At 39.3% G+C, this 27,593-nt stretch overlaps 1 protein-coding gene across 1 annotated transcript; it reads right to left on the bottom strand.

Moving 5' to 3' along the window:
• Positions 1–302: 302 nt before the first annotated feature.
• EDNRB (endothelin receptor type B) lies at positions 303–27,060 on the bottom strand. The gene is given in 9 exon segments (XM_062195289.1): positions 303–2,956; positions 4,515–4,623; positions 5,148–5,281; positions 5,653–5,802; positions 7,108–7,312; positions 7,757–7,869; positions 25,531–26,028; positions 26,031–26,063; positions 26,821–27,060. Coding segments are annotated over 9 exon segments (1,617 nt in total). The 3' UTR covers positions 303–2,821.
• Between the last annotated feature and the right edge of the window lie 533 nt (positions 27,061–27,593).

Genomic DNA, 27,593 nt, shown 5'->3' with positions numbered 1-27,593 from the left:
AATAATGATTTCCAAATTTCATTTCAACCTTTCACACTTAATACACTCTAATACGATCATGTACTACACTATAATATACTAGTCATTACAGAGTGAAATGTTCTAAAGGCAGGAAATTAGAGAACGAAAGATATGAGGCCATTGGAAACTTTATCAACCAGATAATCAGCCTTGGAAAGCTGAACCTCTGTATGTATATCTGGTTCCTTACAATAATGAAACATAACAACAACACAGTCCAGATACCAGAAATTGGTATTTTAATTGAACAAATTTCATATTTCCTAGATAATTATATCTTTAACATGATGTATTTCCTTTAAACAATTAATTAGCATTTATCTTTCCTTTAAACTCTTCATGAGTATATCATTAATCAGTGTTTGCACAGTGAAAAACAAACTGGTCTTTTTAAAAAACAATTCAAATTTTTATTGGGTTTTGTTTATATAATAAGGAATCAGCAACCACTGTAGTTGTCACTTGAAGTGATCACAGACAAAACAAAATATATAATAATTTTACATGGTTATATTACAATTTTTGAAAGGTAACTACAGCATACCCACGTTTTGCTATAAACTGTATTCCTTTGGCCACAGGTAAGCTGTCAATAATATAAGGTGTTTGGTTACACACCTCTATCAATAATGGATGATGAGGAGAAAATAGCCTAAAACATTTATAAATCCTTTGTGCTGTAACATTTGTGTTAACAATTATTTTGTCTATTACTACCTTAGACACTTCTTACTACAAGGAAATATACTCTAAAGATAAACGGTAGGTAGCACAGTTTCCTATCTTGGCTTGAATTATGCAAAGAAAAACATGTGTGTTTCTTGCCATCCTCTATTACTATATTAAAATTTTGAACTAAACATTTTTTTTAAAAAGCTATTGGATGCCATTTCATTGTAATTGTGGATTTTATATACTCTTTGTGTGCAGTTTAAAAACTTGAAGTATGTGCCAGATCATGATTCTGGCATGGAGAAGAAAGGACATTGAGATGCAAATGAGGAAGGTATTGGGATGTTCAATCTCAGGACACGGTAACAAAAATGATCTAAAACAAGATATATTAAACTGAAAACATTAGTGACCCAAAGTTAATTTAAGTCAGAAAGTCTACAATGTCTTTTCTGATGGCAGACGTCTGAAAAAAATGGGAAGAAATTAAGACCCAAGTCTGTGGGTATTCTTAAAGTGGAATCCACATGGCATGTAAATTAATGATTGTCCTTTCTTTTGGGCTACAATGTTGGGTTTGATCATCACATTAGATGCTGGCAAAGAAAAAACATTTCCAACATGTGGACTGGCTTACTAAAAGAAAAAAAAGTGGAAATTCTGTTGTATTTTAAGACAGAGTTAAAGCTCTTGGGCCCCATTTGTTCCTGAAGTCACTCTGAGAACATTGCACTGTGTTTTGCTGGAACGGAATCAGGACCTTTTGATTTGAAGTGACGGGGCAATGACGAACGTCAGGCTAAGAATGGGATTCAGTCCCCATGGGTTTCCTTTCACTCCACCTCATTCCCTCCCTCTTCCGTTTTCTCTTGTACATACTTTCACACACATTTCATCCCAAGTTAATCTAATGTACTTTGCCGAGGAGTTTAAAAACTTAGGCAAGAATGCACTAAGTGCATTAAAATTCTGACAGTCTCAGAAAGCAGTTTTGTCTCTGTGTGATAGAAAAGCACCATGTGAAGAACGCTTTTCAATTGGTTACTTACAAAAATAATATAAAAGTTAATAACCCCTATGGGCTGCTGTTAATTGGACTAATCTGTGATTTTAAAAAGCCTTATGGTAGCTAGGTTGTACCTATACTAGAGACCATTTTAACTACAGCACAGGTGAGAGAAGAGAGTGCATCCCACCCACTCCTTTGCCATGTGGACATTGCACCAGGCAATTCACATTCTGTCCGTTATGGGGTCACTGGCATCTCTCCATTGTAGAGCATTGACTGGGGCCCGCCCATCATTTAAACATCTACATGTAGCGTATATAGCGAAATATTTACAGATGATGAAACTAAGCAGAGTTTAAACTAAAGTGGTGAAAGAGGATTTTAATAATTCTCAAAAACATCTGTAGGTAGTACTTTCTTTGCAGAATATGTGAATGGAATATTTCAAAGAAGTCCTTTGGGAAAGGATTTCAAACCTCCTCTCCCTCTCCCTTTGAAATATTTGATCTTTTAGGAATGTAGAGAATAATGATTTTTAAGAACTTTGCCTTAATCTCTCAGATACTTCATCTGGAAAGTTTAAATGCTTCCGATGTCCTAAAAATACACCAACTAAACTGCTTTCATATTTTGCATTCAATTGCAATCTGATCAATGATTTGACAATATTAATAAAAAGTTATTTTAAAGGATTATTTAAAATTATAAATTGAGTAATTTAAATGTCACTTCAAAACTCTGTTTTATAGTGACATATTTTTCCATTATATCAGATTCATATAGATTAAAAAATAAACCTCCTTAATAGGAACTCTGAGTAAGCTCTGTTTAAAATATAAGTGGTAAATGAATATACTGGAAGTAATTAAGGCTATGCTGAAGTGCTAACTGTAGAAATTAAGTGCTTTCACAATGAGGCTTCCTTAATTCTCACTGTTTTCCTTCTCGTGATGTAAACAGCTCATAAAATGTCACGTGTATCTTTGAGTGTTAAAATAATCACTCTTACATTTTTACATTGTTTTGTGCAAATATACAATTTTTTTTCAGGCAAAGTTTTCATTTTGTTGAAATGACTTCTGTCCAAAATAAAATGAAATTAAACGACTCTTCCTTCTTTCAAGATGAGCTGTATTTATTACTGGAACGGAAGTTGTCATATCCGTGATCGTTAGCTTTGAACTTCAAGCAGGACTGCTTTTCCTCCAAGGATTGTTTTTCTTCAAATGACTGGCACCAGCAACATAAGCATGACTGTACAAAACAAAGTCACTCATTATGTGTCAACTTTAGTCACCCTGTTACAACTTTCTCACTTTCTGTGGTTCTGTCTTTCCTTGCATAATTGGGAGTTCTCAGGCCCTTTCTTTCCCCTTGAAAAAATTTAATTATATTTGAGTAGATGATAGTTTTTTCACTAAAAAAAATACAATGAAAGAATCTAAATAATAAAAGTTCTTGCCAAGATAAAGTTAATCTTAATTCTTGAAACTCTTGATTACTTGATAAATATTCTCAATATTTAAAAAATATATAAGTCATGATGTTTGTCTACACAAACAGAAATATCACCACATCCATGTGTTTGTGAGTGCATATAACATATTAATGAGATTATACTATACATGTATTCCATAACCTTCTTTTTACTTGGAAGTTTCATAAACACCTTTCTGTCTCAATGAATTTAACATTACTGTGCTATTTTTTCCAGGGAAATGCTATTCTCAATCTTGTTATATAATAAGGTTAAAAAGTATACAAATCTTTTCCATGTTGTTACTCAATAAGAATATAAAGTATACAAGCATCTCAGATTTATTCATCCAGGTCTTTTCTTGGATTTTTTAAGATCCAAAACTTATTTTACTCTGTTTTCTGAGAAACTGTACATATAAGAAAATGGGAGATCCACTATTTTTAGTTCTAAACAATGAGAGAGTCAATTTTGATAAACATTCTTTTCTTACTCTAAAATCTCAGTAATTCTTTGCCTACTCTCTATAACCAGAACATTCCAATTCAAAGAATTTCACAATCCAATGTCTTCTCATCACACAAGCAAGTTATCCTTAGGATTTTTTGGTGTGTGAAATACCACATCTGAATATGTACAAATATCCTGATGTTTAAGAAAAGTTTTCACTTTTTAACAAGTTTACTTAATAGCAAGAACTGCCTTGGTGGTTATAAGGAAGCTAAGTTCTTAGCACTCTAATAATGCAATAACAGAGACAAGTGGATCGTTCCCATGTAAGAAAGGATACTTTATTTCCTGTTAGATTGCTGAAGAAGTGAATAGATGGAGTGGTGGTAGAATACAAAAGCAGCTGAATGGGGAATAATTAGATAAATCCACATTGAACAGCAAGCTTCTGTTATAAAAAGAAGTAGAAGAATCTAAATCAAATTTGTTTGACTTGCTATTCACAAAAGTTCATGTGAAAAAGTATCCAACCTAATTACAATGGCTGTTGGGAATAATGCCTTTAATTTATGTTTGGCTCTTATATCATTGTGTGACAGTTGTCATATAACTATGCATATAATTCTTATTTATATTCTGAGCAATTCCATGAATATATATGATTAGCTGAGTCTGTAGGGAGTGACTGGGATTCATAGGCAGAAATTGACTACAGTAGTTCATAAGCAAATGCCATATTTTGAAAAAGTATCTGTTAATGTAATGTGAAGGAAAACTATAAGGCAGGTTGGTAGATCTCCGTGGCTACAAATATCTATAGTTTGAAAGGGCTGTGTTTAATACTATATTACAAAGGGCTTTTATTGTAGAATATTACTTTCTTACCTTAAAGCAGTTTTTGAATCTTTTGCTCACCAAATAGAGAGCAATTGGGTTAATGCAGGAATTCAAGGAGGCCATATTGATTCCAATGTAGTCCAATACCAACAAAAAGCTGAAAAACAATAAACCAAAACATGTCTGTGAAAAACATGTTGCTCCATGCATGTATTTGTTACAGACTTTTTGGTTTTTGCAAATAAAAAGACTACACATATCTAATGGTTTGAATCCATCAGTAGTCTCTGTCTCATTTTCTGTCATTGTCATCTCAACGGCTCTCTACCTCCCGGCCCCTCACTCCTGCCTCTCATGCCCAGATTTGTCATTTAAAATGAAATCTCATTGCCAAGGCTGGTTGAAAAGAAAAGATTTACACAACACCAAGAAGATCCTAACCTGATCTTTTCTATTTTGCCATTCACTCATCATTTATAATCCTGCCTCTGTGTCCCCAGGGCTCTCTTAGGTACCCTTTACTCCTCCCTCTAAAACAGGAGTGAAGGGAACACTGGGAGTCTGAAATGCTCTCCAAGGATTAGAAAAATGGTTTCTGTCTTCCTACTTATGAAAGGGGTGGGTGGAAACAGTTCTGAATGGTGCTTATTTCCCACATGATGCCCAGTGTGCCTTTCTTACCTCAGAAGTTCACATCTATTGGGGTCATTCTGATCATAAAGTGTGAGCTTCAGGATCCTGCTGAGGTGAAGGGGCAGCCAACAGAGGGCAAAAACAAGCACCAGACAAAATACAGTTTTGGCCACTTCCCGTCTCTGAAAGAAAACCACAGTCAGTCCCTGAAAAGATGCTCATTTGTTCACAGCATTTTCTCATTCCCAGCAGAATAGTTCACATTGTTTACAAAAATTCAGTGGCATTTGTAAAATTCAGGACATGGAGCTTGAAATTGAAAAGTTAATGTGAATGAGAACTAAAATGACTAGAGGTTCATCTTTAGAAGTTATGGTTCTCTCTGGATCCTTTTAGCAATATAGAATATATCTAAACAGGCAAAACAATTCTTTATAAATTCAGTGATGCCAGAAAAAAGGAAACATGCTCTGGTATGTAATTTCTCATCACCATAATTTACATATTCATCATTACAATTCTAACCATAAATCAAATAATTTTATTTTCTTACCTGTTTTAAGTGATCATTTAAGGCAATTTGCATTCCACTCTTCTTTCTTAACATTTCACAGGTCATCAGAGTGTAAAAAAAGGCAGTGATGGCCAATGGTAAGCAGAAATAGAAACTAAATAGCCACCAATCTTTAGCTGTTTTATAAAACTATGAAGAAGAGAAATGTTTATGATTAATGCCTTTTCTTTAAGAAAACCTTATGTACCAAATGTTTAAAAAATCAAGGAACAACTCTCTTTTAAAGAAAATCCATTTTATAAATACTGCACAATGTAAAATCTTTCAGGTCACATCTATCAAACAAATAACTAAACACCTATATTGAATGAAATAAACTTTTTCTAAAAGGTATTCCAGCCCTCTAGGGCAGTGTACTATAATCATGCTTTAAAATGTAAGCAGTTGTAAAATCTTGAAATATTTACTAATTCAATATTTTGTCTTCATACAAGTAAGTTATACTTTGGGTAACCTTTGTGTGAAATACCAAATCTGAATATATAATAGATATCTTACTGTTTAAGTGAAATGTTCACTTTTTAGCAAATCTGTTTGATGGCACAGATATGAAAATGTCCAGGTTAACCATTTAGCTCATAGAGCATATGCAAATCCAAGATTTTAATGGAAAATCAAGGCTGTTTATTACATGCCTTATTGCTTATTCTTTTTCTGCTGATACGTTTAAAATTCTTGCTGTGGATATATCCATGTTGACAAAAATTTATGTAACATATAAACCCTCCCCCTTTAACTAAGAGGAAACAATGGAACAAGAGTCATTCCCAATTTCACATATGTCCAGAGAAGTTAGTGCAAAGGGGGCTGGTTTAACTATCACCAAAAATTATTTTCTAATTTATATATAAGAAAACTCTCAAGAAAAGTTCATGAACATATTTTTTTGAAAGATCCTTTTAACTTTAGGGTCTATCTTCTCGAGGCCAGCATTATCATTCTTTTCCTGGTTCCTGGTCAAATATTCTGTAATAAATGGCCTGGTTGAAAAGAGCTTTGCAATGGCAGCTTTCTCTTTAGCATCAAAGACAGGAAGGGCAGGCTCGCCTTTCAGAATCTGCCCATATTAGGGTGACATTTCAAACATGTGCTGACCCCTCCTTCATTCCTGATGACTGCTGTGTTGCCTTGTGCAAAATGTGGTAGCAGTCAGTCCTTTTGCTTCTTTTGGTGGAAAAGCTATACATTCACACTAATTCTCTGATGAGAACTTGGTGTATTTGTGTCCCTGAGATCCAGGGACAGGGTTCTTGTGGAGGTAGTAACCCAGCTGCTTGTATCTTAGGGGATGAGTCACACCTTTATCCTGATGGTCCTGGGATTGATCTACTCTCTTTGGACTGTCATAAATCAATTGCTTCTTAAGAAGTGAGGAATAGAGGGAAATAGCTAAGCTTGTACAAGAGCAGAAAGAGGAAAATGGGTAAAATTTACCTGCATGAAGGCTGTTTTTTGAGTGGGATTAAGCAAGCAGATTCGCAGGTAACTTCCTTTGTAGTCAATTGTAATCAAGTTAAAACCTATGGCTTCAGGGACAGCCAGAATCACAGAGACCACCCAAATCAAAACAATTTCCACTGCCGTCCACTTTGGAACCCCAATTCCTTTAATTCGACTCCAGGAAGCAACAGCTCGATATCTGAAGATGAAAATAGAATTGTTTTTCCAAGCTTGAACAGCTTTTGTAGAATGACATAGCTTATTTTTATTTATTTGAAAGACAGAGTTACAGAGAGGCAGAGAGAAAGGTCTTTCATCTGCTGGTTCACTTCCCAGATGGCCACAACAGTTGGATCTGCGCCGATCCGAAGCCAGGTGCCAGGAGCTTCCTCCAGGTATCCCACGTGGGTGCAGGGGCCCAAGGACCTGGGCCATCTTCTACCGGCCTCCCAGGCCATAGCAGAGAGCTGGATCATAAATGGAGCAGCCGGGACACGAATTGGCACCCATATGGGATACCAGAGTCTCAGGCCAGGGCTTTAACCCGCTGTGCCACAGCACCGGCCTCAAGCTTATTTTCTAAATTCATAGCAATCAGTAATACAATATTCAGGATATACCTGACTTAAATATAAACTCTTACCTATCAATACTTAGAGCACATAGACTGAGCACAGTGATGCCCACAGAGGCCTTCTGTATGAAAGGTACCAGCTTACACATCTCAGCTCCAAACGGCCAGTCTTCCGCCAGCAGCTGCATTGAGAAGATACGAAGCTCTGTTAACACAGTGTTTCATATGAGAGTAATTAACAGGCAATGTAAGAGAACAAATCCAAGTTCTTATCCTTTTCCTCACGGGCTACATTTGAAAAGCACCAGCATTCAATATATGAAATAGGAAAGGGCATAGGGAATAATGAAAGTGTAGTTTAGAGAATTTGTCATACATATAGGGTAACTTGGAATCAGGATCTTCTCATAAGAGCCAACCCAAGTCAGTCTCTTAACTTCTTTTCAGAAAAATGAAACCTGCAAACTTTCATAGTCTCAAAAGCCCAGGTCATGGCCAAGTCACAAAAAAGACTAATTAAAGATAAATGATACATATTCCTTAGCTGAAGAGACTAGACTGTCCCTATGGAGTAGTACTCAGTGGAGAATAGCAAGTGCATTGATGTACTTGTTCTTTGTGGTTGTCAGCTTACTTAACTGAACAGTAACTCAGAGTAACCATACCATTTCTTGAACATATTGAGGCACATTCCTGCTTTAAGGCATTTGCTTTCAGTCATTCTTTGTCCTGGAAAGCCTTTTTCCCCCCACAGATCCACTTGGCTAACACCCTTACTTCCTTTGGGTCTTGCTCGAATCCCATCTTTTCCACATGACCCACTCTGATCACATCATTAAATACAATAATCAGCCAGTGCTCCTCACTTCCCTTTTTCCTCCCAGGAAACACTTAATGTGCATGTTGGAATATGGACTTGTCTATTGGTTTATTGTTTGCTATCTGGGTCCCAAGAACATAAGACAGAAAATGAGTTCTGTAACTGCCTAGAACAGTGCCTTACCTATAGCAGATTCTCAGTAAATACTCAAAACTAAATATAAAAGACCACTGTTCTACAATTAGCAAAATGACAGAATTCTTGCCATTATATACAAGTATTTCTCCTTTAATATTTTAAAAATAATTGCTCATGTTTTATTATTTGTTTATTTTACTTATTTTAAAGGCACAGGGAAACAGAGAGAAAGAGAGACACAAGGAGAGAGAGCTCCCATCTGCTTCCTCACTCCCCAAATGCCTGCAACAGCTGAAACTGTGCCATCCCAAAGTCAGGAGTCAGCAACTCAATATGGAATTGCCACATGGGTGGCAGGGACCCAAATACTGGAGCCACCTCCCTGCCTCCCAGGGTGTATATTAACAGGAAGCTAGAATTTAGACTGGAGTAGGAACTCAAACCCAGGCACTCCAATACAGGATGTGGAGTCCCAAGTGGCCTCTTGCCTGTGATGACAAACACCTGACCTAGGTATTTTTCTTTGTTTCATGGCAGCCCACACAGCCATCTATTATTGAATACAGCTATTTTCTTTTCTAGGACAATTGGGTGTGTCTCAGGCTGGTAAACAAATCACTTTAGGTAAACATCTGGATTGAATGTTCATGGGGCTTCAAAAATAAAGAAAAGTATTTGAAATCTATGTTTTTAAAAAATGCTTTAAAAATAGCCTTCCAAAAGTGAAAACTATTTTGAAACCCAATTGAATGTTTCTGTCCTTTCACTAGTAATGAAGAGTCTACTGAGTTTGTCAAGATGGGTTGGTTGTTCTATAACTAGAATGGCATCAAAAGCTAAAATGTGTGTCTTATTAGGAATGTGGCTTCAATACAGGGCCAATTTCATTTTGCCAATTTCATTTCTAAATTAGACATAAAAATTACACAGCATATGGGACAATGTTGACAGTTATATTGCATGTACATGGAGTGTAGGGTCCTGAAAGCCTGCCTAAAGCAGGTATCACAGAGGAATGGAGGATACTAGGTACAAGAGAGCCACTGGTGTCAGGAATATTAAGGGGGTTGGTGAGGTCTGGGCTGAACCTTGTTGGAAAAGAGCAGGTGCTAATAAGCTTTATACATTTTTACTAACGGATTCCAAGTACAAAAATCTCTAATTTTCCCCCAAAAGACAAAAATTGGAATTTTCTATAATATCTCACAATCTATAAAAGTTGTGAACTAATTTCCATTTTTAAAGAAGACTGTCAGATAATGTATTAGCAAAATATATGTGTGGGACAGAACAGCTTCCATCTGTGATTTCTGGATTAATCATTTGACTCTTAACCCTGCTTCTTCATTCATTTAACAAACACTCTTTGAGTGTTCACTCCACCATCCTGAGAACAACATATATGTCCCTGAAAAAAGCAAACTTCTTCCTCTCATGGAGCTTACAGTCCAGTGAGAGAGGCAGACAAAAAATACACAAATAATTCATAGAGTATCACACAGAGGCTGTCATCCTACTGGGGTACCTGAAAGAGTCTGTGGAAAAATGGAACAAAAAGATAAACTCACTTTGGTACAAGAAGATTTTGAAATCCATTCTTTTTTTTTTTTTTTGACAGGCAGAGTTAGTGAGAGAGAGAGAGAGAGAGAGACAGAGAGAAAGGTCTTCCTTCCATTGGTTCACCCCCCAAATGGCCGTTATGGCTGATCCGAAGCCAGGAGCCAGGTGCTTCCTCCTGGTCTCCCATGCGGGTGCAGGGCCCAAGTACTTGGGCCATCCTCCACTGCCTTCCCAAGCCATAGCAGAGAGCTGGCCTGGAAGAGGAGCAACCGGGACTAGAACCCGGTGTGCCGGCGCCACAGGCAAAGGATTAGCCTAGTGAGCCGCGGTGCCAGCCCATTTTTTTTTTTTTTTCATAATACACATTTACTGTGAATTTTTTCATGACTCCATAAGAAAGTGACTGGAAAGATTTCAGGCACTTTCTTAACAGGTCTTTAAGGTCTCCTGGAAAGGACATTTGAGTAGGGACTTCTGAGATAAAAGTCAGTCACGTGAAGAATCTTCTAGGCAGATCAAAGAGCAAGTTAAAAGGCCATGAAGTATGAGCAAGGCTGGTGGGGAACTGGAAGAAGAGCATGGGGGTTATGAAAGGATGTAGTACAGTAATCCAGGCCAAATATATAGGAGATGAAGCTACAGAGAGAGGAGCTTGAACAGAGAGGTTTTGAACAGAGAAATGGCACAATCCTATCTGTTTACTTTTTTATGCCTTTGAAAGGCAGAGCAATGGAAGGATGGGGGATGAGAGATGAGAGATATCTTCTATCTACTGGTTCATTCCCCCAAGATGCCCACAACAACCAGAAGCCCAGAACTCAATCTGAGCCTCCCACGTGGGTAGCACAAACCAAGTACTTGAGACATCACCTGCTGCATCCCAGGGTGTGCTTTCGAGGAAGCTGGATTGAAAGCAGGAGTGGGGCTTGAATCCAGGTACTCCAATATGGAATGCAGGTATCCCAAACAGTGACTTAACCTCTGTGCCACACTGTCTGCCCATTATCTGAATTTTTAAAAGATCACTCTAGAAGCTTAGTGTAGAATAGGACGTGAGGGTCAAAAAAGGAAGCACTAATGAGAACTAGTGATGTCCTCACACTTAGGTGAATGGGTTAGAGTCTATAGATTTTAGTTTAGTTTAGTTTAGATTACGTTAGTTTAGTTTAGTTCAGTTTTTGTTTTTAACAGGTTCAACACAGGTCATAGCTACAATTTTGAGAATACAATGATGGGTATTCAGTAGGACTTGCTGAGACACCTATAAGTTTATTAACTTGCTATGTTGGTTTCCAATATGCCTACACATTTTTAATACTACTCCCTTCAAAAGGAGAAGACTACTTTCCCTTCCCTTCTGTATGTCCTGGACTGAAAGAGTTTTCTTCCAAAGAATGAAAAGGCATTTGGCAATAGGAATGTGTGATGTTGGGGACTAGTTCAGAGAAGGTGTCATGGCTTCCTCCTTGTTCTTCCTGGGATCCTCATTCTTAGGGACCAGCTGCCAGGTCATGAGGACCCTCAATGCCCTCTTGGAAAAGTCAACACATAGCAGAGAACTGAGGCCTTATGAAAACGACTGGCACTAATTTGTTACATGCATGAATGAGAGGCCTTTCTGGATCTCATCAAACCCTCCCTCAGATGACTACAGCCTCGTGAAATACCTTGAGTATACCCTCATGAGCCATCTTGAGTCAGAACCACCTTGCTAAGCCACCCCTGAATTCCCTACACACAAACACAGTGTGATATAATAAAGGATTATGGTTTTGTCCTACTAAATTGTAGGGTAAATTTGTTACTCTTTATTAGATAACTAGCCCACTTGTCCTTGGTCACTCTCTTAAATAGTAGATTCATATTTGAATACAGATGGTATGACTGCAAAGCCAGTGCCTCTAACAATCATCATGCTGTCACTGAATTTTGAAGAAGCTTCTTTTACACAAAAGAATACCTAGGAGTAAATCAAAGATTAACTTCTGGTGAAATTGACATGTTGAAAAGCAGTGATTTGAATAGCCCTTGTCTTGATTGTTGAGGACAGTTTTTTATTTTTTAAATTTTAAAATTTTTTTTAAAATTTGTTTTTCTCTTCTTCATACTATCTGTTGAACTCTTTATTTAACATAGAGTTAATCACATGTATATAAAGTCAATTGAAAATAGATCTCAATAAAAAATGAGAGGAGGAATAACAGAGGGAGAAGGAGGTTTGTAACTGTAAATCTATACAGTTCTGCATACAGTACTACAGATTATGTTCTAATGGTAGAGTTTAAAACCTTGTCATGAGATTCCAAATCCCATTAAAATTGGTGATAAAAATGCCACCTTAATTATTAAAGTGATCATATTAAGTGTTAAAGTAAACATATAGATAGGATTAAGTGTTAAAGAGATCCTATAAATAGATCAAGTGCCTGTTAATAATAATAGACAGAATTAAAAAGGAAGAATTGTTCAATATAGGAAGCAGTTCACACAGTAGATTCATAGAATGACAATCGCTTTAAGTAACACTCTGACCTCAGAATCAGTCTTAAGGTATTTGGATGTGGCTGAAAGTCTATGAGAGCATCTCAGGCACGGAAAGCCAAGACACCATGACAAAAAAAAAATATCCTATAGGAAGGATCTCTGTGAGTGAGACCCCAGTGGAAAAAAGGGCCATCAAAGAAGGCTGTGCTTTTCTTTGAAGGGAGGAGAGAACTTCCACTTTGCTTATGACCTTCTCTAAATACTGACTGAGTTTGTGGTCACAAAAGGCTTCCATAGCCTTGGCAGCTCCTTGTAAAAGCCTCTGGTGATCCTTGACATCATAATTAAGAGTGTTAATTGTTAAATTACCAACAGAAGTCACTGTGCACTTACTCCCCTTGTAGGACCTCCTTATGAGAATAAACTGCAAAACTTGTTCTCAAACAGTACTTTATATGTTGTGTGTGTGTGTGTGGGGGGGAGCAAATTGTTGAAATCTTTACTTAGTATAGAGCTGGTCTTCTGTATATAATATTAATTAAAAATGAATCTTAATGAAGAATGGGATGGGAGAGGGAGTAGGAGGTGGGATGGGAGAGGAGGTGGGAGGGTTGGTATGGGAGAAGAAACAATATATTACTAAAGTGTACCTATAAAATTTGTTTACATTAAATAAAAGCTTTAAAAAACATTAACTTTTGGAACCCATAGCTATGTGTCAAATAATGGTAAAATATCTATATACCTAGCAAAAGTATCTTCCCATCACCTAGTATGATGGTTAAGTTGTGTCATCATGACTGGTTATAGGGTGTCCAGATTACACATTGTTTCTAGGTGTGTGAGTGTGAGGGTATTTCTGAATGAATGAGCATTTGAATCTTTTTTTTTTTTTTTTTGACAACCAGAGTTAGACAGTGAGATAGAGAGAGAGAGAGAAAGGTCTTCCTTTTTTCTGTTGGTTCACCCCCCAAAGTGGCCGCTACGACTGGCGCATTGCGCCGATCCGAAGCCAGGAGCCAGATGCCTCCTCCTGGTCTCCCATGCAGGTGCAGGGCTCAAGGACCTGGGCTATCCTCCACTGCACTCCTGGGCCACAGCAGAGAGCTGGACTGGAAGAGGAGCAACTGGGACAGAATCCGGCGCCCCAACCGGGACTAGAACCCGGGGTGCTGGTGCCGCAGGCGGAGGATTAGCCTAGTGAGCCGCAACGCCAGCTGAGCATTTGAATATATGGACTCAGTAGATTACCCTTCCTGGTGTTGGGGTATCATCCAGTCTGTGAGGGTCTGAAAAGATGAAAAGATGCAGGCAGGAAGAATTTGCCCCTTTTGTTTCCTGCCGTCCAGCATCAGTTGGGATATCTCATCTCATTTTCTCTGGCCCTTAAACTGGGAATTTCATGATTGAGTCTTTTGTTTCTTAGTCTTTGAACGTGGGCTGAGTTATACCCAAATGTTCTTGGGTTTCCAACTTGAAGAAGGTGGATGTGGGACTTCTCAACCTCCATTGTATCATGAGCCAATTCTTCATTAGCTACCTGTCTCTTTATCTACCCATCCATCCATCCATCACCCATTCCTCCATTTTTCTGTATTCTACTGGTTCTATTTCTCTAGAGAGCCCTAATAGACCCAGACATTTTATTCATATAATGCCCAAATATTTGGATATTTTCAAATATTTTATTTAACCTTGAATTACTTCCAAATATATTGAAATTGGTATTATGTAGGTACAGCCACCAGAAGAATCAAGATGAATGAGTGTCTGGGCCGTTGAGGGGAAAGAAATCTCGCCAATGAAAATGAGGTCTGCACTGAATCCAGGCCCTGTTTTATGGTTACTATTGTTTTTGGCTCAGCCTGGAAATTGGATTATTGCTCTTCATACCACTGGGAGGCCTGCGGCCCAACCTCTGACCCTCACTATCACAGTGCACAGGGAAACACAAACTGAAAATTGTAACAGCGTTCTTCAAGTTCAGCACAGATAGTCAGAAACCTAATCGTAACTGAAAGATTACAATTTTCTAATCTATGCTTCCAAAGAGAAAGGGGCTGGGAAAAAAAGAGAGCCTTAGCTATCCTCAGCTCTCAGTATTTCACACTTGGAATTCATGCCTGGATGCTCTAGTCTGAGGGGCCTCAGAAGATGAGGGAAGAGGATGCACTGTGGCTTCCATTATTGGGTACTGAGAAAGATGACTTTGCCAGGCCTCTAAATGTTCTTCCTCTATAATAGCTCTTCCTAATCAGAAGGCTTTGTAGAGACACAGCAAGCCTTGTACTCCATGATGGAAGCCATGCCTCTACTGATGTCCATCTCTGTCATCGTAACAGATTCTATCAAGACAGTATTTGGGCTAGTTAGTTCCTGGGGCTTCTCTGAAATGCAAATACATTAACTTTTCATTTGATGCAGAAAGATATCTGGAGCATGAAAATGCTATGGCTTTTTTCTTTTTATTAAAAAAACCCTTAATTAAGATGCTATCATTAAAAATTAGTGAGAGAATATTCTCATAGTTTTCTATGATTCCTGAAAATTAATTTTTCACCTCTGTTCTCAAGAAGAACATTTAACATCTGTAATTTGAGTCCAACTATATATCTTTCTTTGCAGGTGAGTAAATTGACTCATTTTATTGCAAAAGGAAGCAAGTTTAAGCCCAGTTATAATACAATTCTTATTTTCTATTTTTAGTTTCTATTTGGGGCTTTATCCCATTAAGTTATATATCTTAAGGCAAGGTCTAGGTACTGATGACAAACCAAACATGTATTGAAAAATGTTTCTGGGGCTGGCTGGCATTGTTCAACAGCAGGTTAAACTGCTACCTGAGTTACCAGCATCCAATGTGGGTGGTGGTTGGAGTTCTGGCTGCTTCACTTCTAATCCAGCTCCCTGCTAATGCAGTTGGGAGAGCAGCAGAAGATGGCCCAAGTCCTTGGGCCCTCGGCCCCCAAATGGGAGATCTGGATGAAGCTCCTGGCTCCTGGCTTTGGCCTGGCACAACCTTGGCTGTTGAGGCATTTTGAGGAGAGAACCAGCAGTTGGAAGACCTCTCTGTCTTTCCCTTTCTCTTTGTAATTCTGCATTTCAAATAAAGTAAATAAATCTTAAAATAGTCAATTTCTGATTGCAAAAATGTTGTTAGGGTTCAAAATTGATACTATGCCCCTTCTATCTGAGTTAAATATTTTAGGTCCTATTTAAAATTAAGGTTGACTATACATTACCTAAAATTTTTCCAAATATTAGCCAGTTGGCAAATACTTCCAGAGCTCACACTGGTTTTCACATCATGCTGTCTAATCTAACATCATAGCTTTTGTTAGTGGTAGGTCCTATTGGCAAAGTGAAGTTGATTTGACACAGTGAGAGCCTATGTTTGAGCTCACCACTTTTCTCCTAAAGCATATCCTGCTTCCCTAGCACATTTTTTCAGATGATAAAAACAAACAAATAAATACTAGTTTCAAAAAAAAATGTGACTGTACTAGTTATATAATTTCTACCCAAGGATGGCCACAAAGATGTTTGAAAAAGAATAAAATGAAGAAAATCCGAATATATTACTTTCATGTTATATTATATAGTGTATAATTTAAAAATATAAAAGCATGAATTACATGAAAAAGCAATATGTATCTTTTCCTTAAGGATATTGTGAAAATACAAAATCTCTCCAACTGAGGGAATTACATCGTTCCTTTCTCCTTTTAATTAAAAATCATGTTTATAAGATATTAAGTAGAAACAAAAGACCTGTGAATATACACCCCTGCTAATGCTAAAAGGAATCAAGCCCCATAAAGTCAGGAAATGCCAGTGTTAATCCTCTTGCACTAGCAAATGTTCTTTCGCCCCATTAACCATACATACTACCTTGTTTTTCTTTTAAACAGTATACACTGAGACTTAACTATTTATTTGTTTCAGAATATTCTACAACATTCCTAATGCCTACTACAAAGCCTGGCATACAGTAGTCAATCCTTAAATGCTTGTTGATTAACAATGAATGAATGATTGAATAAACAAATTAATATGATTATAAGCCAGAAAGCTATGATAAAATTTTTACAATGAGTCATGATGACTATGAATTTATATTTTGTATTTTCTAGTAGAGTTGATCGAGTCTTGTTGACTCGAGAGCCAGGAATGCTGGATTGAACTTTACTCTTGTTGGAGTTTTGCCCTTCCAAGCAGGCTGGAAATGGCGAAGACAAAGATTCCTCTCCCACCCTCTCTCTCCTACTCAACAGGAAATGACTGATAAAAAGCAGAACCTATAGTTTCTCACCATCTGGTGAGATTATATGGAGCATTTTAGTTGCAGGCAGGATGGTAATTTGGTAGAGGTAGATGGGGTAAACAGGGATGTTGTAAGACATAATTTGATGAGCAACAATTTTGTAAAGGACAAGAAGTCTGTTCGATCTCATGTGAATTGTGAACATGGCTTTCAAATGACTGCCATTATACAAATGTTTTTACAGTAAGAGTCAAAGAGGGAAATAATGGAGTAGCTGCATTTCACAACGTTGGGAAAGGGTGTATTCTTCTGTTTTTATCTTAGTTTCCTGTAGCAGATAAGAGCTTTTCTGTGTTTCAACTAGCATTTATTCTGATGGAACATCCTCATTCAAGAGTTTCAATGTATGTCAGAATTCTTTTTTTGAAATTCATTCATAGGAAAAGAATTCAATGTAAACTGCTGGACACATGTATAGACTTTTTCCTGATATACATTGTACCCATGCCCTCAGGGACAAATAGAAATGATAAATTCTACTCTGAATCCAACAAAATGCCCTTAGTCACTTAAAGATTAGGCTGTGTGGATCAGAAATATGCAAGTCAGAAATAATGATAGCTCACTCTTCTGGGGTGCCATTTAAATATATCATAATGTTTGTGGTATCCCCTGGAGTTGTACAAGATAAAGGCACTGTCCCTGGAAATAGTTTCATGTATACCCACAAAACACTGAGCGTTTCCCTGCTCTGGAAAGATTCCTCTCACTCATTGAAATAGAACAATGGCTCCACGAAAACCAAATTTCTATGAGAGTCAAAGAGAAAGAACAAAGATTTTAGAAATATTTGTTAAAATCTTCAGTCTCTACTAAGAAATATTTCTAAAATAGAAGTAGCAGAAACTGGAGTTCACCTCAAATTGGTGTATTTCCCCATGAGTGTTACAATGAAATTTATTTCTGTCTCTGTAATAGTCTAATAAAGAAAGGGATTGTTGCTCTCCTATCATCTGAACTTAAAAATATATCCACAGTCTGTGCTTAAAAGCTTTCATTGACTCATTACATGTTTTGAAAATATATAATTAATATAAATAACAAGCACTGTTTACAAAGAAGACTATTGCTAGATTCACTATTGTGAGCTGGATCTTCTGATTTGATACCTAAACAAATTGAAGGAGAACTTGATAGCTTCACAGCTCAGAACAAGTATCTCAAAATGAATGTCTTGAACAAAACACCCTCAGTATGCTATACTTAAACCTAATCCTGTCTATGAAATAAAGGAATAGGGAAAAGATGAGCTACTAGGAGAAGATACCTGATAAATACTTTGAAAGCATTGAGTAAGAATCAAGAAGTGCACAGAGAATAGTTTTCCCCTTTCCGGAAACTAAAATGAAAATGAAGAGAGAAGTAGAGAAGGGACACAGGTCAGGTCATGAGCATAGTTTGAGCCAAGAGGAAGGAAAAGTTCTTGAGAAATGCTTCAGTCAATTTTGCTAATAAATGTCTCACTCTTGTCATTCCCATCTCTGCCTTCTAAGATCACATTTGGGGAGTTCTCTTTTCATGTTTACACCAAAGAACCCATAGGGCAAAAGAAATAACCCTAAAATCAAAGCATTGAGAATCAAAGAAGTCTAAAATGAAAAGAAGTTGTTGGCTAAGGTACAACCATACACCACACTCAGTTATCCCCAAACATAACCAAACTCTTTTCAACTTTGCAAAGTTCAGAAAGAGAAGGTTTCACATCATAAATTACATTTTGAATCTTAGTTCAGGCTTTATCTGTCAACACTCTTTAAAGCATTTAATCATTTATTAGTATTTGGCATGTTTCTCCAAAAATAATCAACTATAGCATATTAGCCACACAGAGATGACCTTATATGGTTTTCTTTGTGAAATGAAGAACATGGCTCCCCGGCCTTGAGGCAACAGGGTCTTGGCTATGTTATCCTCTTGCACAACTATGGAAATATCTTCAATCTTGAACAACTTACTTTAAGTGATCAAAGAAAAAAATGCAAAACCTCTGATAGATATGGCTTACCATATTAATGAAAATATTACCTTGCCATTTTCAGAGGCTTGGATTTATGGAGTGACCCAATGGCTGACTGAAGGCAAACACAAGAAGTTCCAAACTTTTGCCAACCATTTTGCCACAGGAATCTATAATATACATGTGAAGCAGTGAATTGAGAATATAAAGTCTTGAGTTTCTGGGTATTCTGAATTCTGCTCCTGACCTGTTAGCTGGGTATGAACAATACTCTAGAGAAGGGATCAAGTTTGACCCCTTCTTTTTAATTTGGACACTTGTAGAAATATGAATAGGAAAAACTCACTGTGTTAATGTCTTATTTATAACATCATTTATCCTCAATTCTTTGTCTGGTGTTGACTGTTGCAGACACTTATACTAGATGGTTGTTGGGATATTGGTTTTGTTTTTTGATTTTAGTTCATTCAGGGCTAATAGCTTTATTCTGTAAGTACCTTTTAAAAGCTAATACTTTAAAGATGCTGCTTACTTAGTGTTTCTTAAATTTTTTTTGCACTGAATGAACCTAAGAGGTATTATATTTTCCATTTTTGGTTCAAAATCCTTCTGCTACTAAAATTTCTTTACATTTTACTAAAATATCACTAAAATATCTCGGCTACTTGACCAGCAGTGAGAACAGTACTAAGAAACTAGGAGAAATTAAACTCCCCTCCCAGTGATACTTTTACTTCTTGTGTTGCTATACTTGTATATATTTCAATTTACTGATTAGAAAATTATGTAAAAAGTTAAATTTGATAGCATTACATCAAATTTCACTTTAAACCATACAACTAATTGTACACAAACATCAGAAATTGACAAAGAGAAAATAGTGGAAAAGGCGAATTTGTTCAGAGAGATAGTTCTGATTGTGTCACAGGCAGAAAATGTCTAATTACCTGCCAAGTCACTTCACTCAAAAGTCATTTGTGGTCTCAGTGAAGCAAGTCTACATTTTGATATGCCAGCATTTTTTTTACCCCACCCCACACCAGCGTTTTAATGTTATATGTACCCTACCTCAACTAGTTAAATGTTAAAGATCAGATTAGCGGTTTTGCCTTTCAGAACTATGAAGGCAGCCTGTTTGCCTCTAATAGTAGCCTACAAAGTCTTAACAGCAAAATATTATTGAAGTCCTCCAAAGGAGCACCAGCCTAATTTTTAGCCCTCTACCTTCACTGGACACCTGATTACATTTGAATCTTCATCACACTAGTTAATGTGGATATTGATGTATGTGTTTTCAACTTGTTTACTTATGAATAAATCATAAAGGAAGCTATATTTGAGAACTAGCTGTATTAACTCTTTTATCCATCCATGTAAATGTATCACAAAGAGAGTCAAATTGGTAAATGAAATCCAGAAAAGTTCATTCTTTGCTCAAGAATTTTTTAACTTCTCTCTAACCTGCAACCAGGTCTTGTTAAATATCAGCACCAAACCAAATCAAGCCAAATCAACCAACCAACCAACCAATCACAACATAAATACCTTCATAGCATCCATATATGTACACAGTTCTTTTGCTACTGACACAGGTTCCACATCTGTGCTATTATAACTTAGTGGTCAGATCAGGCTTTCATATACAGCAAATATCTGTATTACCACAGCATTAGGGAGGACATAATAAGTAGCTTGTGGATTATGAGCAATTTATCCTAATATTAGATATTTAAATACTGGCTTTTGGTGCAGGTGTGTATGTACAGAACATGTAAATACTGGCCATGGTGACCCAAATATGTATTAGAAATAGACATTAAGATATGTACTCCTCTCTCTCTATATAGAGAGATATATACAAAATAATGATTAAAACTAAGTATGTGGCAATAACTTTGGAGTACAATATGACAATATATATCAGAGTTACAATGCATATATCCTGTAATTTAGTAATTCCAGTTCTAGAAATTTACCCTTTAGATGTAGTTATACATGTGAGCAAAGCCCTATGTAAAAACATTATATGTAGGCATGTTTGTATTGGCAGGAGCTGAAAAATAACATTCAGAAATTAAATGATCATTTTAGTGCACACACATATATTTTAATAACATTTTTATGTGCTTACTATATGATAGATACTGTCCCAAGTGATAAATATCTACATGCTTATATATCTATGCATTCTTATAACATTAAATAATTGTGCATTTACATACATATATACACATACATAGTTGTTTTTTTGACAGGCAGAGTTAGACAGAGAGAGAGAGAGAGAGACAGAGAGAAAGGTCTTCCTTCCATTGGTTCACCCCACAAATGGCCACTACGGCCAGCATGCTGCGCCGATCCGAAGCCAGGAGCCAGGTGCCTCCTCCTGGTGTCCCATGCAGGTGCAGGGCCCAAGGACTTGGGCCATCTTCCACTGCCTTCCTGGGCCACACCAGAGAGCTGGACTGGAAGAGGAGCAACTGGGACAGACCGGTGCCCCAACAGAGACTAGAACCCGGGATGCCGGCACCGCAGGCAGAGGATTAGTCTAGTGAGCCGTGGCACTGGCCTATACATAGATTTTTAAATATACATTTTGGATGATTGAATTTCTTGTTTTTCATCAGGGAGGTAGCCAGTAATGTAGGCATAGCTTTAGCATGTGATGAGCAGGGTAAAGGGGCTTTTTATTTATAACATGTTGAAAGTTTATTTGAAACTATTGAACAGGTTATCTTACTAAGCTTCCATAGACGCCTCTATGGCCTTAGACAAAGGATTTCAATCCCTGGCTGTACAACAGGAGACCTGGAAAGTGCACTGACTCTACCTGAATGTTTCCAGAAAAAAGACTCAGCCCCTTGAGGGAGGCAAGGCAGGGCGGACGTGGCTCCCAAGTTTGTTAGTTTCTCACAGCAGTACTTCTGTGCCCTCCCCCCATTCCACAGCCATATCAAGGACTGTGACTTCCAGCATTCTGAGGGATGTCAATTTTATTGAACTTTGTACTTTTGAACTCCAGATTCATGTAATAGATTCATATTGTTGTTTCTGTGCCCCTGGGCTCGTAGTGTGCCAACAGAAGGGTTGAAGGACTCCAGGAACCCTCACAAATGGTGCATAATATATTCTCAGACTATTGCTCACAAAACTAGAAATCATTAGTTTACAGACTCAAGTTTCTCACTTTAGAATAGTTAAATGCTGTATCATTGTTCAAACCTGGTAAATGCCACTCTTAGGATCATTGGTTACTATCCTCACTCTGTCTTTTATGACCTTGTCTAAATATGATCAGAGTCGGCAAACTTCGAAGGCTTCCATAGCCTTGGCAACTCATGACGACAGCCTAGGGTGGTTACTGGCACCATAAACTAGAGTGTCAATTTGTTGGGTCAACAACAGGAGCCACTGTGCACTTGCTCCTCGTGTGGGATCTCTGTCCTTAATGTGCTGTACATTGTGATTTAATGCTATAACTAGTACTCAAACAGTATGTTTCACTTTGTGTTTCTATGTGGGTGCAAACTGTTGAAATCTTTATACTAAATTGATCTTCTGTATATAAAGAGAATTAAAAATGAATCTTGATGCAAATGGAAGGGGAGAGGGAGCGGGAGAGGGGAGGGTTGCGGGTGGGGGGGAAGTTATGGGAGGGGGAAGCCATTGTAATCCATAAGCTGTACACTGGAAATTTGTATTCATTAAATAAAAGTTAAAAAAAAGAAAAGAATAGTTAAATGGCATTCATGATTCTCTTAAATTACTTGTTATGAACTATAATACTTCTCTGAAATGTATTTTTAAGAACTCTGGTGCTACAGTGATTTGGCAGGATAAATATCTTTTCAGTAGCCCTGTACTAGGCATTTTGGTAAATAAAGCCTTTAGAATGACATCCACTGATACTATTACCATTATATGCTAGATTGTCTAAAGTGGATTTCAAGACATAGAAATCCTCAAATGACCCAAATTAATTTCTGAAAAACATCCACCCAGCATCCTACTATGTGGTAGTGTGTCGCATAATGCCAGCAATGCACTTCAATGTGGTCCTGTAACACTTAGCTTTAGAGAGGGCCATGCTGTCTCTGAGTGCACTCAATGTAGTGGAATTGAGAACATCAAGGATTCTAGGGCCGGTTGACCTGGGTTCAAGCCTAAGTTTTATCAATTTCTAGCAGCATAATGTTGAACAAGTTTCTTTACATCTCTGATGCATAGTTTCACTAGATGTAAAATAGGGTTAACAACACCTCCATAGGATTGTTGCAGTGATGTAATGAAATAAACCAAGCCCCTAGAGCATAATAGAAAATAGCATTATCATATTATGCCTCAATTAAAATCAAAGTTCACAACATAAGATTCATCATTGGCATACTTAACTCTAGGCCCTAATTTTATGTAATGGAATTTGTTTATGGCCAATACAGATGATTAGATCGCTAGATTTGTAATGACTCATTTGTTTATTTCAGAAGTAAAAATATAGCTTAAATAGACTGAATGGCTTCAGGGAAAATGAAGTAACATCTTAAAGAAGAAAAGAATTTGAAATGAAAGGAAACTTGTGTGACCCTTTTGGGAGTCAGACATTCTCTGGTTTACTGAACATACTCATGTGACCAGGCAGAAAGCAAAGTGGTCCTGAAACTGCTGATTGATACTTGATGTGGAGGCGACACACCAGGAACGTGTCTTCAACCCCATCTTCCTCACAGCTTGTCAGCAGCTGCCTGATTTCAGAAGGTTTTTAACTAGGATACTCAAGTGGGGTTTCCTGGGAACTCTTTAGGACTCACACAAAATTTTCAAACCTAGCAAAACTAGACTGCAATCTTCCTTTTGCAAGGGATATTGTTTTGCTTATTTTTAATTTTTCACACCACCTTGTGTTCAATAGTTTCTCAATTCCATTTTGATGAATTGCCTTGAAATTCCTCTGTCAAATTAGAATGGTAGGACTTGGCCTGTCAGACTCAGTAAGAAGTAAATGGGTCACTTCTGGCTCCAGTGGAGATGGGACTGCCTTTAAGGGACACATGCATCAGCCCATTTCTCCAAGAAAACCCTCAGAGTTCATCAGAAGCAGCTGTCATCCATGACTGCAGGATTTCTTCAGTGTGTCCCTCCATTTCTGGGAGTGTGTCCCTCTAGGGCCTGGATCCTAATCCGAATCTCATCTCTAAACCTCAGAAATGTCTGGAATTCCCTCAAAATGTGGTTATTGGGATTAGGATTTCCAGAGGTTTATGAAGGGAAGTTTACAGACATGCCTCACGGTAACTGTTCCTGGCACAAAGATCAAAGCATCCCCTAAAACCTTTGCCTACTCATTCTCCACCTTTTACTCAGCACAGGGCAAATCCACAAAGTGCATTCCCCTTACCTTGCATCTTGGTTGTGCTTTTACATGCAACTTTCTATTGTTGCTGCTGAGGGGGAAGAATTTTAAATATTTCTATAGCTCTTAAGATGCACCAGGAACCTCCCTCCCCCGTAGGTGGGCACTCACAGCCTTATTGTGGAATTGAGGAAACTGAGACCCAGATGGGCCTGGGAGGTGTTTGGAATTCCAAAGCAATCTGGAGTCAAGAAGTGTGGGCACTTATGTCCTGCTTGGCTCTTTGTGGCTGTTTCCTGGGATGTCCCTGATAATCACACAATACCGTGAACTACTGCAATCATTAGATTTTCAGTGTCCCTTGATTTCTTCCATAAATAATCAATGGGACGCAGTCACATAGTTTGCACTTTGGAATATGGTACATTTGGGCCTGATCCCTAGCTTTACCTCTTACTCATTGTGAGACACTGAGTGTCCTGTTTGTCATCGATTAAATGGGGATAATATCTACTTATGGGTGGGTGGAAAGAGCAACAGAAATATGACATCTAATCTGTGGTTGGTGCACTGTAGGCGTTCAGTGCAGAAGAGCTACACTCACTTACAGCAGGTGAAATGTGTTTGTCCTGCTCACTAGTTGGGGCCTCCCTAGGGCCCCAGGGTAATTTATTCCTAAAAACCCACTCCAGATCTTCTGCTTAAGAGTCATCCAAGACTGCACTTGCCGAAGTTAGTGTGCATTTGAATCACCTGGACAAGATGCAGATTCTGATTCAGTAAGTCTGGGGTAGACATGCATTCACAAAAAACTCTCCAATGCTGTCAAGGCTGCCAGGCCATAGGTCACACCTGAGTAGCCAAGCTACAGCCAGTGGGCTGGACTTGGGCACTAGATCCTTCTGGGCTAGTGGTTCACCAACTTTACAGTTTATCGTAATCACCGGGAGGGCTTGTTCAATAAGAAATCGCTGGGCTCTAAGCCAGATTTTCTCCTCAGTAGGTCTAACGGTAGAGCCAGAAAAACTCATTTCTAGCAAATTCTCCAGTGATACTAAGGCTGCTGGTCTGGGAACTAGGCTTGTCCTGGGATTACAAATTCTGAAGGGAATTTGGCACCAATGATTTCTGGCTTTTTCTAGCTCCCTCTAAAGGTGCTATCCCCCTCCCCCTCTCCCGTAAGCCTGCAAGGCTACCAGCAGGTGCCCTTTACCTTGTATACATTGATGGGGATGTCAATGATGATGTGCAGCAGGTCTCCTAGAGCCAGGCTGGCGATCAAGATATTGGGGCCATTTCGCATACACTTGTTCTTGTAGATGATTCGCAGCAGTGTAGAGTTTCCGATGATGCCCAGCACAAACACGAGGCAGGACACCACAGTGTTGATGTACTTGAAAGTGTCCTTAATCTCTGTGGGTCTCTGACACGGAGGAGGGGTGCGTCGCGGGGCTCCGGCTGTCCTCCCTTCTTTGGGTATTTCAGCAGGTGCAGACGACCGTGGTAGGCTGGTGTTGGAATCCCTTGACCAAGAGATCTTAGTGGAAGGTGTCACGATCTCGCTGGCTCCCAGCAGTGGTGGAGTGGCGGGGGCAGACGGGATTTCTCTCTCCTCTCCCCAGACCTCGGCCACCCAGCAGGCAAGAACCAGCGCCAGCAGGGCGCGTCCGCACAGGCTTGGCGGCGGCTGCATGCTGCTGCCTGCTTTAGCGGGGCGTCAGGTGGCAGTGCCGCAGTTTTCAGAGCCTGGAGACCGGCAGGGGAATCAAGACAGAACACTTGGGTCAGCCACTCCAGCCACGCCTCTGCAAACGCGAGCGCAGGAAGCAACCACGTAGCCACCGTCTGCGCGCAAAAGCAAAAACCAAGTTGGTGCGCCAGTGGGGAAGTTTGGCGCATCTGGCTCGGCCTAGCCCACTGAATCTCCCTCCTGACCCCTCTCCCAGTATTTTTCTTCCCTATCGTCCCGGCAAAGGGTAAATCACTCCCAGAGAAGCGTGGCATTTTGTGCCGGTGAGGGAAGGACCGGTGTCCAGCGCAGAGCTCTGGACTCTGGTGTACGGAGCGCGAGACAAACATGTTTTAGCTAAGGGAGCGCATGAGGGCTGAGGAATCAAAGCACCTAGTGGCCAAGGTCGTGTGCTACTCTGTAATTTGCCCTGTAGGGGAACCCCGGTATCCAGGCTCTGAACTCCTAAGGTCCTACCTGGAGTGAAAGCCGCTACTCACCGGCTGGCTGCGCTCCCGCTCCGCGAGCGCACCCAGCACTGCGCGGTAGGAATCGGGGGACCTGAGACTTGTCATCTGGGTCCCATGGCGGGGGAGGATACTGGCATTAAATTGAAAACTTCTGTCCCTCTCCTAGGGGCAGCAGGCTCTCCTTTACCCGCGCGCTCATTTTAATTCGTTCTATCGATAAAGTCCCAAACTACTAAGTCAAGCCAAGGCCCCGGGGCAAGATCCGAGCGCTGGTTTTAATGCAACACCAAGCCAGAATATTTACCTCGCGGAACGGAGGCAGCAGGCGCAGAGCGACAAGAGAGGACCTCCTTCCTGGAGCTGCAACGGAGGCACGCTTGGCTCGCAGTTGGGTTCCAAGCCTAAATGCGCAGGGAGCAGAGCACGCCTCCCTCCAGCTGCAGGCGGGTCTGGCTCTGAAGGAAGGCGGAGAGAATGCCAGACAGCGAAACCTCCGGGGCTTGCTCGGGGTCTCTGCTGTCCCCAGACAAGTACTTTTATTCATTCGTCGCTTCCCCATCAATCACCGCCTGACTCCTCCCGCGCCTTCCGACCGCGCCACAACCTTTCCCCTGGGCGATGCCTGGACAGCATCAGTGGCAGAGGGGCGGTCCGTGGCCGGGGCGCTTCCCCAGAGGCTATTTGTCGTCGTTTCAAAGAGAAGCCCAATCCAGAACGGGTCGTCACGCGCCCCACGGCGCTCTGAGGCTCTGGACTAGAACCGGGCTCTTGCATTAACCGGGACAGTTAATGCCTACTCTGACTTTTGTTGCAGATAAAGGCGCCTGCCGCTGTGATATTTACGAACTGGATGGTTGGGGGGCGCTGCTCTTGGCTCCATTTTTGTTGCGCTCTAAGTTTCAACATGAAAGAAGAGCTTTTTTCTCAGGCCGTCTCCCTGGCCCCTGAAAGGACTGAGAAGTCCTCCCTCATTAACTGTAGCACGGCTATTGTCCTCTCTTCCTGCTGTGTCCTGAGTGCTACTGCCAGGTCAACTCTGGGATTTTTATACCGTGCCCATCAGGACCCGACACCTGT

Source organism: Lepus europaeus, chromosome 6, assembly GCF_033115175.1.
Source record: "Lepus europaeus isolate LE1 chromosome 6, mLepTim1.pri, whole genome shotgun sequence".
Taxonomy (NCBI): Eukaryota; Metazoa; Chordata; class Mammalia; order Lagomorpha; family Leporidae; genus Lepus; species Lepus europaeus.
The sequence above is the reverse complement of the archived record's forward strand: the minus strand, read 5'-3'. Positions and strand labels throughout refer to the sequence as shown.